At 37.0% G+C, this 18,019-nt stretch overlaps 2 protein-coding genes across 7 annotated transcripts; both read right to left on the bottom strand.

Annotated features, from left to right (window-relative positions):
* Window positions 1-1,147: 1,147 nt before the first annotated feature.
* On the bottom strand, window positions 1,148-5,619 carry LOC128618501 (beta-1,3-galactosyl-O-glycosyl-glycoprotein beta-1,6-N-acetylglucosaminyltransferase 3-like). The gene has a single exon (XM_053642124.1). The coding sequence runs from the start codon at window positions 5,315-5,317 to the stop codon at window positions 4,016-4,018; it is 1,302 nt and encodes a 433-aa protein (XP_053498099.1). The 5' UTR covers window positions 5,318-5,619; the 3' UTR covers window positions 1,148-4,015.
* A 2,359-nt stretch (window positions 5,620-7,978) lies between these two features.
* Window positions 7,979-16,014, bottom strand: LOC128618591 (proprotein convertase subtilisin/kexin type 5). Of its 6 annotated transcripts, none has more exons than XR_008387751.1 (4): window positions 15,662-16,014; window positions 15,236-15,434; window positions 12,400-12,951; window positions 7,979-9,547 (listed from the first exon to the last, which is right to left on the bottom strand). XR_008387751.1 is itself a non-coding variant. In XM_053642275.1 (3 exons), the coding sequence occupies exons 1-3, from the start codon at window positions 15,915-15,917 to the stop codon at window positions 12,708-12,710; spliced, it is 699 nt and encodes a 232-aa protein (XP_053498250.1). In that variant the 5' UTR covers window positions 15,918-16,014; the 3' UTR covers window positions 11,254-12,707. The 6 variants fall into 6 exon arrangements, 1 of the variants encoding a protein (XP_053498250.1); XR_008387750.1 differs by lacking the exon at window positions 7,979-9,547 and adding an exon at window positions 9,670-9,938 and having other exon boundaries at window positions 11,875-12,951; XR_008387754.1 differs by lacking the exons at window positions 15,236-15,434; window positions 15,662-16,014 and adding an exon at window positions 14,601-15,204 and having other exon boundaries at window positions 11,875-12,951.
* Window positions 16,015-18,019: the final 2,005 nt, after the last annotated feature.

Genomic DNA, 18,019 nt, shown 5'->3' with positions numbered 1-18,019 from the left:
CTTGAATCAGCAATCTGAAATTCTCTAGGCCAGGGCTGGACAATCTTATCTGGAAAGGGCAGGTGTGGGTGCAGGTTTTCATTCCAATCGAGCAGAAGCCAAACTCAGCTCAGGAAACCAGCAAACACCACTCAATGATCGACTGTGACATTGCAGAAAAAACAGCAGGAAAAATAGGCGAGGTGTGAAATAACTGACAATGGGCCAGTTACAGAGCAGTGGGGAGGGCTTCATGGAATTAGATAGTTAATGTACAAGCAGTATAGGTGCGGTTTTTCTACAACTGAGAGTATGTTTGCTCTTCAACAGGGAAAAGGCTGGGTGGTCAATAAACACTGAAAAAATGATGACGCGTAAGTCCACTTATGTAAATAAATGTAATTGTTTTAAGGCTGACTAAAAAAAAAAGTATTTATACAATCTGATGTTATCATTTAACAGGCAAAAGAACTACAGTGCCTTGCTAAAGTATTCACCCCTCTTGGCATTTTTCCTATTTTGTTGCCTTACAACCTGGAATTTAAATGGATTTTTGGGAGGTATGTATAATTTTATTTACACAACATGCCTACCAGTTTGAAGATGCAAAATATTTTTTTTTCTGTGAAACAAACAAGAAATAAGACCAGAAAACTTGAGCATGCATAACTATTCACCCCCAAAGTCAACACTTTGTAGAGCCACCTTTTGCAGCAATCACAGCTGCAAGTCTCTTGACATCAAGCCACTGGGATTTTTGCCCATTCTTCAAGGCAAAACTGCTCCAGCTCCTTCAAGTTGGATGGGTTCCACTGGTATACAGCATACCACAGATTCTCAGTTTGATTGAGGTCAGGGATTTGACTAGGCCATTCCAAGACATTTAAATGTTTCCCCTTAAACCACTCAAGTGTTGCTTTAGCGGTATACTTAGGGTCATACTTAGGTAAAATGCAGTGCAACTCTGTCTGGTGCAGAGCAAAAACTAGCAACAAGTGTTTGGGAGCAGATTGAATTCTCTCTTCTTATCCCTCTCACTCAAAAGAGCCAGAATTCCCATCACCAATAAACAAAATACATAGATTAATAATAATAATAATAATAATAATAATAATAATATCAGTAAATCATTCTAAGTGCCATTGTCTTTCTAATTCATTTTAGACAATGTCCACCCACCCCCTGGATATGTGCATAATGGACATCCAATGATGAATTGCAATTCCTTGATATTTTCCAAGCTACACTCAAAGGTATATCACACAGAGAAGGTTTCCTGAGGTAATAATAATAGTAATCATTATCATCATCATAAATGTGCATTGAAGAGCTGTTTATGCATAGACTGAACCTTTGTGACCTTTCCAACTACAGGGAAGGTCTTCACTGCATTGTTGTGCATCTCATTGTGCTAAAGTATTTCACGTGTTTCTAGTTGATGCTAAGTTGTGAGCTAGTTGGTTAGCTAAGGGACACGATCATTCCGATTCAATAGCTTTAGCATTGTTGTGTGTAAACTTGTGTTCTTACTGGACTTCCCTTGTCTTGTAGCTTTACATCCATTTAATTTCTTTGTTAACAGCATGTGTATTAAATCATATCTTCATGCGAATCTTGTCTCTGAAAGATTCATTATGTAAGATTGTTTTTGTGCTGTTTAGGGTACCAGAGCCCCAAAACTGTATCGTAGCTACTGTAATGAGGGTTTCTGCTTCAAAGATTTTCTGTAAAACTAAAACAATTCAGTCTTAAAGGGGATGGGTTGCAGCTATTTAGTTACAAATTGTGCCTGTTGGTATTGTGTCACATAAAGTATTTTACTATATGGCATACAGTACCAGGTTTATATGCTTCACTGCTTATCAGTGCTACCCTGCCCGATGCCACCAACAATCTGTATGATCTTCCAGTTTAGCTTGTGCTAGTAATAGATTGTCTTCTTTGATAAAATTCTTTAGCTGATTTCAGGGGTGATGCGTTTAACCGCAGTCATGCAAATACCACTGAAAATGTCTGTTCTTCAAAGCTCAGGAATATTTTGTCTAAGCAGGTCCAGTTAGTGTAGTGAATAGTCTGGTGTGCCACTTAACGGACAGCTTCTTTCTGAAAGAAGATATGCTTGTGAAATATGTCGATGTGGACATGGTGATAAGCATGTGCACATTTCTGTCTTTTCATTCGGTATTTCTTTTCAATGCATGTGGTGTCATGTCTTATCCTGTGTCATTCTGAATATGCACATCCTCATTTCACAACTGCATGTTATACAGGCATATAACAACAAGAGCTTTCATAGATCCTTCTTACACACATCTTTCTGGCCTGCAAGGATAACTTTTTCCTTTTTTCCCCTTTGCCTTGCAGCCCTACAAGACGAATCTTCCCACTCTTTATTTGCTTATTTCTCGGTTTGAGAGTTTTCAGGATCTGACTATAACCAAAGACAGATGTATGGTGTGCAGAAGTTTCCCACCCACAGTGCTGGTTATGAAGCACATCAAGGGCATTTGAACCTATGAGAATAGGTGAATGACTATGTCAGGCACCACTAAAGCAAGAGTGGAGATTTCTGTGGCCTTTCATTGGCCTTAATGAAATCTTCTGGAAAAGTTATGGTGACTAAATATTGTCTTGTAGCTTTACTCATCCATTTCATGTCTTTGTTAACAGCACATGTATTAAATGTTGTGAAAGGCTGGTATGCTGTTTTTATATACTTAATTTATTGGTTGCAAGAGAGTGAAGCATTAATTAATTAACTAATGTAATGGATATTGTACTTAATGAATTATGTATTAAATGGTTTATTCATTAGTTTTAGTTTATGTCACAATAAAGATAATTAGTAATTATGGCATTGAAGCTAGCTGTTTAGTTTGTACAGTCCAACAGAATGCAGTAATAATGTTTACCCATGTTTATGGATGATCTCTTAGAGTATAAAAAAGCAGTGTGTGCATCCATTTTGCTTCCATTTATGTAGACATTACTTGACTACATAAATAAATTAAATCGTATATGAATGGAATACACTGAATGTTCTATCACATTTGTTCATTGGTGTTTTTCACAAAAATCCTCGGTTCTGTGTCTTCTTCTAAACTTGGATGAGCATTAGTTTTTTTTTTGTATTTCTGTGTTTCTGGCTGAGAATCATAGCTTGTCTTGTGTCTGAAAGATTCATTATGTAAGATAGTTGTCATGCTAAGTAGGCGGAGACGGAAGCAAGTGTAGGTATGCAGATCAAACTATATAATCCAAAGGGGAAAGGCAAAGTCTGTGGTCGTGAAACAGGCAGGGGTCAGTTAAACTGACCAAACCAAATAAACAAACAAACCAAATAAGTACTAAATTATATTAAATTGCCTACTTTTGTCAATCCTGACAATGTGGTTGTATGTTAGATTTTCATTCATTTCTATATTAGAAGCCAGGCCTAAATAGTACTTAAGACTGTACTATAGAAATGACACTATATACTTAATTATATATAATTAATACTTTAAACGCTTTAAAAACTTAAAGGCGTTTTATCTGAATTACATGTTATATTTATACAAATGGAACATTACAAATTATTTGTTACAATATGAACTGGCAGTTCAATAAACAATTTACCAAATACAGCTATATTTACAAAGCAGTAAACATGCCACTTGATAAACTTGCATAAGTCTTTTCTAAGGAACAGGACAGTTGTTAGAGGAAAGTCTTACAATTAACTGCTTGCTAATAGTTTTCTCACCTATTACCATGAGTCTGAGTTCACCCACAAGCAGACACACACACACATACATGCACACACACACTCTTCTGAAGTTTGTCTGTTTTACTAGTGTTAAAATCTTTTAACTGTTAAAACTAATTTTAAATATTACTGACTTCGCTATATTAAGGTTCAGGAACTTTGAACAATAGAATATTTTCTTGAATAAACTCTACTTCTAAAGATAAATAGTCATATAATAATAGTCACATATACAGCATGTCAAAAAATTTACACAGCTGGTATAGATTCTGTAAATGTGTAGCAGCATTATTGAATTCTTTTTGTTTTACCTATGCTAAGTAAAGACTGACCATAAATTGATTTGTACCGTAAAAAAGCCTCCATGCATTTTATAGCAATATCATCCACTTGTGGGTCAAATTTGTTAGCAAAGAGATGTTTCTGCTTCAGAATCCAGTTCAGGTCCCCTGCTCCATAAACACACACTGCATGTCTATATGTCCCAGTGCATGGTGGATATGGTGCTCCATTCTTCATGTTTCCTTCATGATAACTCCACTTGACCAACCTCGCTATGGCCAGCATGTCCGACTCATCATATTTTTCATTGGGGGGGTTGGAGCCAGGCACCGAAGGCATCCTATGTAGTGTTGCCCACATGTGCTCATCTGGGCTGTACGTGTCCTTCTCCCATTCCATAAAGTTCTGGATCTCTGGAGTCTTAAAGATATATTCTACAAACTCTCTAGTAACAACAAAGTATGCATTCCCAGAGAACATAGGGGTGCCGATGGGTGGAGGGGTCTTCTTAATACCTGTCCGAGTCACAGTATTGGTGACGTTATGATGGTACTCCCAGCGGGCTTTTTTGTGTGAGGGTGTGACTTCTGACTCCATACTATTCTTTCCATTGAGATTTTTCAGGGAGCGAACAAGCTCTGCATTGGTTTTTAAGGGAAAATCTGCCCCACATGTGTTGAGGAGATACCTCCACTTGACAGGAGACTTGAGAAGGTCCTCCATGCAGTTGATGTCCGCTTGAACTCGTGACCAAGAGGCATAGACAACACTCTCTAACTTACTGGCCACAAACACATTGGGCAAACAAGACACAATAGCTTGTACAGCCTCAGAAAAGATCTTAGGCGACTTCTGGTCCACATGAACACAGTAAACATTCTGAGGAGTGTAAATAGCACGCAGGAGCCTCTCAAACATTTCAATCTTCTCATGGATAACCATAGAGTAAGCGATTGGAAAGTCTCTTTCCTCTTTGCTCAGAGGAGCTGTTAGAAACCCTCTGTCTCTTACAAAAGCTTGACAGTCCTTTGTGACATTTAGGTAGAAAGACTCAGATAAAAGAGAAGCTTTTTTCCACCCAGCAAGGAGGTTGCCAAAGTGTTTGCTGTTGACTCCATCTATGTCTCCTCGGATGATGGCTGAACAAGCTTGTAGTTCTCCAGCATCGTGCTTGATCAGGTGTTCCATGTCCGGCAGCCCACTCTCTAAGCAGCCTTTTTTTGTAGAGTACATTACAAAGTAAATAAGTGAAAAGCTAAAAAAACATAAAGAGATATATCTCAAAAACTTTTTTTCCTTAAAAGCCATTTCTAGGTGAAACAGCTGTATGTATCAGAGTTCAAACTCAGCTCAGGAAACCAGCAAACACCACTCAATGATTGACTGTGACATTGCAGAAAAAACAGCAGGAAAAATAGGCGAGGTGTGAAATAACTGACAATGGGCCAGTTATAGAGCAGTAGGGGAGGGCTTCATGGAATTACATAGTTAATGTACAAGCAGTATAGGTGTGGTTTTTCTACAACTGAGAGTATGTTTGCTCTTCAACAGGGAAAAGGCTGGGTGGTCAGTAAACACTGAAAAAATGATGACGCTTAAGTCCACTTATGTAAATAAATGTAATTGTTTTAAGGCTGACTAAAAAAAAAAAGTATTTATACAATCTGATGTTATCATTTAACAGGCAAAAGAACTACAGTGCCTTGCTAAAGTATTCACCCCTCTTGGCATTTTTCCTATTTTGTTGCCTTACAACCTGGAATTTAAATGGATTTTTGGGAGGTATGTATAATTTTATTTACACAACATGCCTACCAGTTTGAAGATGCAAAATATATATTTTTTTTTTTGTGAAACAAACAAGAAATAAGACCAGAAAACTTGAGCATGCATAACTATTCACCCCCAAAGTCAACACTTTGTAGAGCCATTTTGCAGCAATCACAGCTGCAAGTCTCTTGACATCAAACCACTGGGATTTTTGCCCATTCTTCAAGGCAAAACTGCTCCAGCTCCTTCAAGTTGGATGGGTTCCACTGGTTTACAGCATACCACATACCACAGATTCTCAGTTTGATTGAGGTCAGGGATTTGACTAGGCCATTCCAAGACATTTAAATGTTTCCCCTTAAACCACTCAAGTGTTGCTTTAGCGGCATACTTAGGGTCATACTTAGGTAAAATGCAGTGCAACTCTGTCTGGTGCAGAGCAAAAACTAGCAACAAGTGTTTGGGAGCAGATTGAATTCTCTCTTCTTATCCCTCTCACTCAAAAGAGCCAGAATTCCCATCACCAATAAACAAAATACATAGATTAATAATAATAATAATAATAATAATAATATCAGTAAATCATTCTAAGTGCTATTGTCTTTCTAATTCATTTTAGACAATGTCCACCCACCCCCTGGATATGTGCATAATGGACATCCAATGATGAATTGCAATTCCTTGATATTTTCCAAGCTACACTCAAAGGTATATCACACAGAGAAGGTTTCCTGAGGTAATAATAATAGTAATCATTATCATCATCATAAATGTGCATTGAAGAGCTGTTTATGCATAGACTGAACCTTTGTGACCTTTCCAACTACAGGGAAGGTCTTCACTGCATTGTTGTGCATCTCATTGTGCTAAAGTATTTCACATGTTTCTAGTTGATGCTAAGTTGTGAGCTAGTTGGTTAGCTAAGGGACACGATCATTCCGATTCAATAGCTTTAGCATTGTTGTGTGTGTAAACTTGTGTTCTTACTGGACTTCCCTTGTCTTGTAGCTTTACATCCATTTAATTTCTTTGTTAACAGCATGTGTATTAAATCATATCTTCATGCGAATCTTGTCTCTGAAAGATTCATTATGTAAGATTGTTTTTGTGCTGTTTAGGGTACCAGAGCCCCAAAACTGTATCGTAGCTACTGTAATGAGGGTTTCTGCTTCAAAGATTTTCTGTAAAACTAAAACAATTCGGTCTTAAAGGGGATGGGTTGCAGCTATTTAGTTACAAATTGTGCCTGTTGGTATTGTGTCACATAAAGTATTTTACTATATGGCATACAGTACCAGGTTTATATGCTTCACTGCCTATCAGCGCTACCCTGCCCGATGCCACCAACAATCTGTATGATCTTCCAGTTTAGCTTGTGCTAGTAATAGATTGTCTTCTTTGATAAAATTCTTTAGCTGATTTCAGGGGTGATGCGTTTAACCGCAGTCATGCAAATACCACTGAAAATGTCTGTTCTTCAAAGCTCAGGAATATTTTGTCTAAGCAGGTCCAGTTAGTGTAGTGAATAGTCTGGTGTGCCACTTAACGGACAGCTTCTTTCTGAAAGAAGATATGCTTGTGAAATATGTCGATGTGGACATGGTGATAAGCATGTGCACATTTCTGTCTTTTCATTCGGTATTTCTTTTCAATGCATGTGGTGTCATGTCTTATCCTGTGTCATTCTGAATATGCACATCCTCATTTCACAACTGCATGTTATACAGGCATATAACAACAAGAGCTTTCATAGATCCTTCTTACACACATCTTTCTGGCCTGCAAGGATAACTTTTTCCTTTTTTCCCCTTTGCCTTGCAGCCCTACAAGACGAATCTTCCCACTCTTTATTTGCTTATTTCTCGGTTTGAGAGTTTTCAGGATCTGACTATAACCAAAGACAGATGTATGGTGTGCAGAAGTTTCCCACTCACAGTGCTGGTTATGAAGCACATCGAGGGCATTTGAACCTATGAGAATAGGTGAATGACTATGTCAGGCACCACTAAAGCAAGAGTGGAGATTTCTGTGGCCTTTCATTGGCCTTAATGAAATCTTCTGGAAAAGTTATGGTGACTAAATATTGTCATTTATTAATAATGGATTTAATGGTGCACTGTTGGCGATATTATATATATATATATATATATATATATATATATATATATATACTGAGATCATGTGACACTTAGATTGTACACAGGTGGACTTTATTTAATTAATTATGAGGCTTCTGAAGGTAACTTGTTATACCAGATCTTATTTAAGGGCTTCATAGTAAATAGAAATAGTGAATAGAAATGCATGCATCACTTTTCTGTTTTAAATATTTTTTTTTTAAACAAGTTATTCTTTTCATTTCACCATTACATGAAATCCAAATAAAAATCCATTTAAATTACAGGTTGAAATGCAATAGGAAAAATGCTAAGAGGGGTGAATACTTTTGCAAGACACTATAACACAATAAACCAGATCTGTCACATCCTCTCACCTTTTTTTTTTTATTGCTCTGCCCTGCCCTCCCCCTTTTGTAACCCTTTCCTGTTCATTCTTACTTCCCCAGCCATAATCACAATAAGGCCATGATAATGTATTATTATTCTGTATTATTATATTAGTTTTTAGCTATAGAAGCATCCACAGTAACTGTAATGTAAATAGGGTTTAGGAGATTTGGTGTTTTTTGTCTATCCTGACAAATGTGGGTGTACGTTAGATTTTCATTCATTTCTGTATTAGAAGCCAGGCCTAAATAGTGCTTAAGACTGTACTACAGAAATGTCACAAAAATTAATACTTAAACACTTTAAAGACTTAAAAGACATTTTATCTGAATTACATGTTATATTTATACAAATGGAACATTACAAATTACTTGTTACAATATGAACTGGCAATTCAGTAAGCAATTTACCAAATACAGCTATATTTACAAAGCAGCAAACATGCCACTTGATAAACTTGCATATGTCTTTTCCAAAGAACAGGAGAGTTGTTAGAGGAAAACAATCAAATTTATGAAACTGGAGTTATAAAGAATATTGTTTTATATTTGTTCATTCAAACACAGTTCCACAGATTATTTCCTACAGCTATCAATTTTAAACTTTCACTAACAGTTACTTATTTACAGAATCAAATGTATTACATGCTATAAAGTTTTTTTTTAACTAACCATTCATTCTCAAATAAAACAAGAGGTGTATAATAGGTGTTTCTTACATATAAAATATTTTACAATGAGAGATGCTGCATGCTAACCTTCATTTCACTGAAAAAAAAAGTAAACTGCAATATAAAATTTTGAACTATCCGGATCCCAATCTTGAAGGATATCTTAACATGCCCTTTGCTCTCTTTTTGCCCGATTGAGGACTATGTTCTCATTGGCTTCATCCACCTTCTCGTCCTCAGTCTCAGGTTTGTGTATGAACCCATAGCGGCGATAGATGGATCCGTCTTGACTTGTATACACAACGTCTGCATCATCTCCTCTGTCCTCAGGCTCGGGTACTCCATGAGGCATGGGGCGTGGATCAGGCCTTGCACCCGCCGTCCCGCTCAGCCTCTCATAACTCTGTCTCCAGCACAGCCTCTTCCTGGCACGGGCCTGTGTCAATGCAAAGATGCCCAGTGCAAGGACTACAGCCAAGATCAGAGCAGTAGGCAGGGCGGCAGATGTGTGCTCTTATACCCGAGACCTCAGATTCATCTCATCGTCCTCAGCCTGGGTATGTGGTGACACTGGAGCCTCCAAACACAAAGCTGTAAAAAGAGCATAAAAGTTTTAAAAAAAACAACAACACACAAATAATTCCATATTATTATGTTCAAATTAAACTGTGATATGGACATGCATGTGGACATTCAAAAGTTTGTTGAATCTTTCTAAGTAATACTCTCAAGATTTAGCTTGATACTTCCTAAAGTTAAGCAAATGCTTTATATGAAAATGATAAGATATTAAACCTTTTATCTCTGACAAAAGCTTGGCAGCCATTTGTGGGATTTAGGTAGAAAACAGAAGTTTTTTCCATGGCCATGAGACCGCTGAAATATTTAGTGTCAACTCCTTGGATGATGGGCTTGTAGTTTCCCGACATCATGCTTGATCAGGTGTTCCATGTCAACCTGCCCACTCTGTATGCAGCCTTTTCTTGTAGAGTTCATTACAAGATACACAAGTAAAAAGCTAAGAAAAAGTAAAAAGATGTATCTAAAAATGAATAAATAAATAAACACAGGCTGGATTGATGAAGTGTGACCAGGTATTTTTTATTCCTGCATGGCTGAATACAATGTAGCACCATCAGGATGCCATGAAACAGAAAATCTAACTATATACAGTGGTGCATGAAAGTTTGTGAACCCTCCAGAATTTTCTACATTTCTGCATAAATTAACAAGAAAGCTGTTCCATACTGAGGAATGGGCTAAAATTCCTCCAAGCCGATGTGCAGGACAGATCAACAGTTACCAGAAAAGTTTAGTTGCAGTTATTGCTGCACAAGAGGGTCAGTCACACCAGATACTGAATGCAAAGGTTCACATACTTCTTGCCACTCACAGATATATAATATTGGATGATTTTCCTCAATAAATAAATGACTAACTACAATATTTTTGTCTCATTTGTTTAATAGGGTTCTCTGTATGTACTTTTTGGACTTTTGTGAAAATCTGATGACGTTTTAGGTCATATTTATGCAGAAATGTAGAAAACTCTAAAGGGTTCGCAAACTTTCAAGCACCACTGTAAGTGAAGTTCATCACAACAAAATTTGATGTTGGCTTAACAAAGCCATTCTAAATGTTTGAAATTATTCCATCAATGTAAGTCCATGGGAGTTTTGGGGTTTTTTGATCATCTGCTATGGGAAAAGTCTGTAAGTCCATAAGTCCGATCAGTTATAAAATACAGGTTGGTACGACACAAAGCCTGAAGGGTTCTCCAAAGTTTGGTAGCTTGAAAAGTTTAGGAGTTATAACAGTCCAAATTTTTCAATAGACGTCAATGGAAATTTTGGCCACTTTGAGCTTCCGTAACGGGAAACCGGTAATTCTGCTCAGTTAGCACGCCAAGTCAGAATAGGCAGAAGGGCTGTGGTGAGTTTGGTGCATGTAGCTTGAAAGCTCTAGGAGGAGTCGCATTTCAAAATTTTGGGTCTCTGAAAAATAATAATAACAACTGGATAGGTTACGTGTTTGTTGAAGCATAACTAATTTGACCTATATCGGTAGCCATAATGGGTGTATTTTACTTGAGTTTTTAATATAATAGGCTTTATGGTAGTCCAATCACGGGCACGTGACGTCACTAAAATAACCATGAAGCAGCTATCCTCGTTGAGCCGAGTGTTTCAATATATCACATGTCTACGTTGTGGTTAGGCTCGCTGCGATAGTCGGTGTTACTGGTGTTACCGCCACACTTTATTTATATATTTCCTATTTATGTGAATTTTGTGTGATTCTGTGTACATTACGGTATTATTGTCTGTATGTATTATTCGTTCTTACTGGTGTATTTCAGTCCTCGTCAGTGTCTATGTCTACTAAACAGACATTGCATGGTAGTCTCTTGAAGGAACTGTGTTTATCCATTGTCATGTGATGTGCTAAAAATGACAATAAAGCTGACTTTGACACCACAGTGTAATTTGTGTAGCTCTTTTTAGTAGCTCTTGTGTAGCTCTTGTGTAGCTCTTTTTAGAAGCGCTTGTGTATCTCTTTTTGCTGGATCAGGACACATTTAGGTAGCTAAATAAAACACAAGTTCCTGTTGTAAGGGACATCCCCTCAGCGTGTGTACACTACAAACACTCTACATTACACTGTCACTAAGAGCAGGAGCCTGATTAAGGAAATAACAATGAAATGGACCAAGAAATCCTGGGTGTTATCTTTCATTTCTTACACAAGCAGTTATTGCCATTTTACTGACGTTATTTGCTTGAACTGTGCTTGATTAAACATGAGGACAATCATACTACAGTGTGTATTGCTGAAGAATTATTATTTGATTATAGCAACTACAAGCAAGCAAAAAGCATTAAAACACACGCACACACACACACACTTGCAGTACACACATTTTGAGAGTAGTAGCGGCCTTCTTCACAGCGAGGGTAACACACCCCTTCCTGTAAGATACTGCCCCAGTCGCACGTCAGACAGCTCTGAGGTGTGTTGAGGTGTGCAAACACATGTACATTCACAAAGAGTCATTAGATTTATAGTTGTAGAGCACAGTAGGTCAATTTGACAAGGAAGTTGATGAATAATTGATATGGCAATAATAACAATGTAAAGATAAATAAAATTCAATGAGGGTTGAATAATTTTGATTGCAACGGTAACTAAAGGCTAAGTTTCTTCAGGTGTTTGTATGTTGGTGGTCTGACAAAGATGTTGATTATAGCTTCTGTTGTAATTGTATCTTGAAATGGTTTATATCAATCGAATCACAAGAATCTTAGCTTTCCAAAGATATATTGCATGAGTACCCATGTACACACAGAAGCATAGTTTTGCACTTAACGCGCCGGCCCACCGGTGGGGTGTCGTCATTTACATCGTATCTGAAAGGTAAAGAGAGTTACAAAATAAAAACTTACCACTGGGAAACCTTCTGCTCAAGTTGTGTTTGCAAAGTTGGTTCTGCTTGATCATCCACATTTTCCGAATCTGACTCACGCTGAAACTGATACATTAAAAATGACATGTTGCTTAGGAGCGTAGAATTATTTCAGAAGCCTCGGAGGCTGAAGCTAACCGAAGGGGCGTTACATTTCCGGAATAGAGGAATAGAGGTACTGCAATAATGTACAGTATGTGACAATGCGTTTTTTGAACATTAAAGCACATGAATCTTTTCTATTACACCCAATAATCAAAATAATTACAGTTTAAAAACATTTAAAAATCATGATATGACCCCTTTAAGGTGCATGGAGCTTGTACCTGTGCAGGTCTTGCAGCTAGAGTGACACTGCCAGCAGGTATGTGTGCTTTGGTAGAAATGGGGAGGGCACCGCTCCACACACACCCTGGTGCCCTGAAGCTCCAGCTGAGGTGGGACACACACTATGCAGGCATCTGGTCCCGGACCTGAGCACATCTCACAGGACACATGACACTTCTCACAACGATGGCCTGTACTGTAGTACCTGGTGATAAGAAACATTTTGTCAAATACACTTTGATTTCTGAGATTCTAGATCATCTTAATATATTTATCAAATTGTGAAAAAAAAAGATAGTCAGGCCCTGGGAGGATCAGGATTCTAGGACAACTGCCTAAGTAAGTGTTTCTTTTCTCTTGGACTGATTCCTTCCCATTCATTATATACTAATACAAAAAAAAATTGCACTGTCCACATCTGTGACTAGCTACTATAATTATAGTATGGGGGCAGTGGTGACTTAGTGGTTAAGGCTCTGGGTTACTGATCGGAAGGTTGGGGGTTCAAGCCCCAGCACTGCCAAGCTGCCACTGTTGCGCCCTTGAACAAGGCCCTTAACCCTCCAGGGGCGCTGTATCATGGCTGACCCTGCGCTCTGACCCCAACCTCCTAACGTGCTGGGGTATGCGAAGAAAAGAATTTCACTGTGCTGTAATGTATATGTGACCAATAAATACAACTGAACAGTGCCATTCCATTCATTACTTCTTTGGTTGATAAACTATAAAAAGCCTTTAATAATTTCTTAACACAGAATATCATTCCTAAACAGACTATCAATTTTAATTTGAATGCATGTGCATGGTTTTAGAATTACTCATTAGGCATAACTCAATGTGTGGCAGGAGATCAGCAGATTATTTATCAGTAAGCAAAAGTGCCACACTGGGAACCATCTAGGATCCTATCCTAGTTTTATTAGTTTAATTATATTTAAGTACACTCCATGGAAATTGTTGGCTTTTTTACTGTCATATTTGTACAAGCAAACATTTGATCATATTTGAAACAGTACCTACTAATGAAGTTGCTATACATGAATAAAACCACAAGGAAAAAATAGCTTTTTTCAGTCATTTATTCAACAGAAATATCAATAGATATTATAGTATTCTGTGGAAAAAGTAAGTACACCCTTGGCCTCAGAAGCTAGTATTGCCCTCTTTAGCACCAGGCTTGCTGGAATTTCTGATCACTCTTCCATGCAATATTCTTTCAGTTGCAAGTTGTTTGAGGATTTTCTTGCATGTACTTTTCTTGCATGATTTTTTTTTTTTAAATCAACCATTTCCATGGGATGTCCCTATTTTTTCACATGACTGTATGTAGCATGCTGAAAAAATTAATCCTTCCACTCACTGAAACGGTTCAATCGTTCTTCTGGCTATTGTGTTGCAAAACAGGTCAGAGGTCACATGAAAGATAGCAATGTGTGCTGCTCACAATACAGCAAAGTCACATACAAGACAATGTTACAGATGGTTTCATATTTATTTTCATATTTCAACAATTTCCATGGGTGTACTTATTTTTTCGACATGACTGTATTACAGGTACTGTATATTGTTTCAATATTAAATATTGATGATTATATAACATTTTGTATTGCTGTGTCTTTGGTCATTAAAGAGACTTCAAGGTGCCTTTACTAAAAAGTTTAAAACCTACCCATAAAAGCTGGTTCAAAAACAAACAATTTTGTTGTTCACCGGTGCCAAAAAATGTTGAGTACAGTGATATAAATGTTTAGAATTTAGATTGCAGACACACTCATTATTTTCAAATATAAGTATTGTATATAACAAAGCCAAGCTTAGCACACTCTTCCTTTACAGTGCTTGTAAGAAACTCACCTGCACTCAGTAACCTGTGTCACAATGTAACCTGAATGTTAAATTCAACAGTGCGGTCAGCTTGCTCAAGGACGTACCAATATTTGCCAGTTGAGTCTTATCAAATATAAAGAGCAGTACTGTGTCAAATCAACCGGATTCTAAGAAGTCTATTTATATTCAATGCCTACTAACGTCATATCAATGTCTCAATGTCTGAGTCACGACATGCAGTCACACCCTGAGAAGAAATGATGTTTTGCTCAGTATAGTTAATACTAAAGAACATTGGGTGTGTACCGATCATGACCCTGACCTCAGGAATTTTTCTCATAATTAAAGCATGGGAAACCTGACTTTTAAAGGAAAGATATGTTCTGGCACTGTCCATAGAGTCGACAGTTATCTCTCTGTTGTAACATCTTGCTAACAGTGCATTTATTTCTTATCAATACAATATGTCATTTTTAAACAATATGTCATTTTTATTTAAAGCCTGAGTAGAATGAATCAATTATTAGTCATTACTTGTTTATGAACATTCTTTTAAAACACTAAACTGGGCTCTAAGTGTTTGGCCACATCTGAAGAAGTGTGTGTGTGTGTGTGTGTGTGTGTGTGTGTGTGTGTGTGTGTGTGTGTGGAATGAGTTTTACCCCATGGGACAATGGTGGACACACAGATGTGAAAGCAGGTGTAAGTAACCAGGAGAGCAACTCAGACAGTCTTTAGGAGATACTCCAGAGCATGTGGCACACACATGATGACATGACATACAGAACCCCAGCTCAACACCATCAGCGTCCTCGTGGGCACTATATGTGCCAACCGGACACTCAGTCACACAAGAGCGATCTGTGAAGACACAAACACATACCTATGTTTTCTAGATAAAGAGAATAGTATTTATAAAAGAGAGAGATAGCCAACAGGAACTAAAAGTCAACAAAGTCTACAAAAGTGAGATAATATTCTATTCTATTCTTTTTGTAAGACACAAAAAAACCTAATTTACGTTATGATAGACCAATCAAATTACAAAGACACTTTTCAATTGCTGAGTGAAATGAATGCACTCTCACTATTGAGATATTGGGGCAGAGCACAGGTCTGGCAATCTGTAGGCCCAGGGCCCTCACAGGACTGGCAGTGATGATGCCATGCCTGGCATGTGAACTGATTGGCATGGAGGAAGGTTCTGAGTGGAAAGTTTGAGTCTCCAGTCACACCACACATCATGGTGTTGGGGTCCAGGGCTAGACCTTTCACACACCATGTGCACTGGGTGGGCTCTGGGCCTATACGCAATGCACATGTCTGGTGGCATTCTAGAGTCATGAGAAAACAATTTGGTTAATACTACAAAATGCTGTCTGCTATGTATGCAATCTCCCTCTTGACATGTCTTAACCTCCACTAAAGCATCTTCACCTTGCCCATCCTAAAAATTATACAAAACCATTTTAATAATTTTTTTAAATAACAAAATCAATTTCATTTTCCACTTAATCAGTTCTGTTTGGGTGAAATTAACATTGTTGAGTTTTACTAAAAATAATCATTTTCTTCAATTGTGTATTTTATAGGGGTTGCATAGACTACAGTAGCTGACCAATACATTCACTCAATAGATGAAGCCAAGTCTATAGTCAATTGCACTTGACTACGCTGAAAAGTATTTTTATACTGTATATATATATATATTCTTCTCCTTTAATAGACCATTAACACTTTGATAACACTACTGTATGTAGTTTAGAGGTGTTTCTAATCCCAAACCTGCCTGTTCCCAAAGCAATTCCTTAAAAAGTTTATCAAATGACTGGCAGCTACTAAAAAGATGGAGAGAAAGAAAGAGAGAAAGAGAGAAAGAAAGAGAGAAAGAAGGAAAGAAAGAAAGAAAGAAAGAAAGAAAGAAAGAAAGAAAGAAAGAGAAAGAAACATAAAGAGAGAAAGAGACTTTTTTTGCATTCAGCCATCTAGGCACATGAAGGATGCATGTGTATATGCTTAAATACAGTTCATACTGCTGCTATCTGAGACAAGGACAGACTGTATTGGGTATATTAAACTTTATAACTGTGTTGCAATTGGCTATTATACTTCATGGTTTTTTAATCATTATCTCTTAAGTGTATGCATTACCCTATTATCCCCGAACATGTTACTATATGTACACACCCCATTCGAGGAATGGAAACTATTAAAACTGCAATGTTGTAACAGCTAATTACTGTACTGGCTGTCCCTTTGTTCTTTTTTCCCCCTCTCTGCAGATCCGATCATATTTGTTTAATTTTTATAACAGTATCACTGATTTAAAAAACAAAACAAAAACATAAATACAGTCCCCTCCGAAACTATTGTAATGGCAAGGCCAATTCATTTGTTTTTGCTCTAGAGTTTAGAATTTCAGCTCTTATTTCCTAGTATTTATATGTAGATGTGTTAAAATGACATATAACAGTTTGTATCAGACCACTCAATTTGTAAGTGAGCAAAGATACTGCAACATGTGACTGATAGGTGTTTCCTGTCACCCAGGTGTGTCCTGTTAGACTGTTTAAGCAATATGTAGCTCTGAACCTCTACTCTTGTGCTGTGTCTGAAACAGCTCACTTGTTCACTCATTCGCTATTCCCTATATAGCAAATGACATTTGAGTCCACTATACGGGGTAGAAGTGGAAGAAGGAAAATGAGTGAGCGAATTCGGACGCTGATAAGGAGTCAGAGAGCATTATGGATTGTATCGTAAAACAGTAAAGTTCATTTTCTCACTGTTCATTTCTCATGTTTATTGTATTAGTTAATAAAGATAACAAAAACTGCTTGTGATGTTTATTTACTATTAGGCTTATTTATTATATTTAATAAATATATTTATTATATTTAAAAATAAAAAAGAGAATACTACTATCTGTTACATTAATTTTATTTGTTTATTTTTTAAAAAGTAGAAAAGCACTATTTTTTTTTGCTGGGTTTCATTTTTGAGGGATTTCCTGTCAGTGTCCTCAAGTTGACTCCGGAGGTAAACCTGGTGCAAAATGTACCTCGTCTGGCTAGTTTTAGTTTTGGCGAAACCAGACAGAATAACAACTTTAAGGCGTGCTTTGTTAGCTCGAAGATGCCATCTCTCATTAAGACATTAGTCAAAGTACATCCAGGTGTTAACTAAATAACTGATGACTAGATCATTCCATCTCTTGTAAGAAACAAATCTAACTATATATATATATATATATATATATATATATATATATATATATATATATATATATATATATATGTATCTTCCCCCATCTGTCCTTAACTTAATTAAAAAGTCGACAATACCTTCTTTTCTAATATGTCTGTGAATACTGCACTGTGAATGTGTTACCTAATAAATTTGAACAATTCACCAAATTATCATTTGATGTGTATAGTTGGTAATTT

The sequence above is a fragment of the Ictalurus furcatus genome, chromosome 14 (assembly GCF_023375685.1).
Source record: "Ictalurus furcatus strain D&B chromosome 14, Billie_1.0, whole genome shotgun sequence".
NCBI classification, from domain to species: domain Eukaryota; kingdom Metazoa; phylum Chordata; class Actinopteri; order Siluriformes; family Ictaluridae; genus Ictalurus; species Ictalurus furcatus.
This window is presented reverse-complemented; position numbering and strand designations above follow the sequence as displayed.

Bases quoted from the DNA above. Each gene is read 5' to 3' on its own strand.
- LOC128618501 (XM_053642124.1), bottom strand. From the start codon at position 5,317: ATGGCTTTTAAGGAAAAAAAGTTTTTGAGATATATCTCTTTATGTTTT.
- LOC128618591 (XM_053642275.1), bottom strand. From the start codon at position 15,917: ATGACTCTAGAATGCCACCAGACATGTGCATTGCGTATAGGCCCAGAG. The intron at 15,435-15,661 runs GTGAGAGTGCAT...GTGTCTTCACAG, and splicing joins TCTGCCCCAATATCTCAATA to ATCGCTCTTGTGTGACTGAG. The intron at 12,952-15,235 runs GTAAAACTCATT...TCTTATCACCAG, and splicing joins GTCCACCATTGTCCCATGGG to GTACTACAGTACAGGCCATC.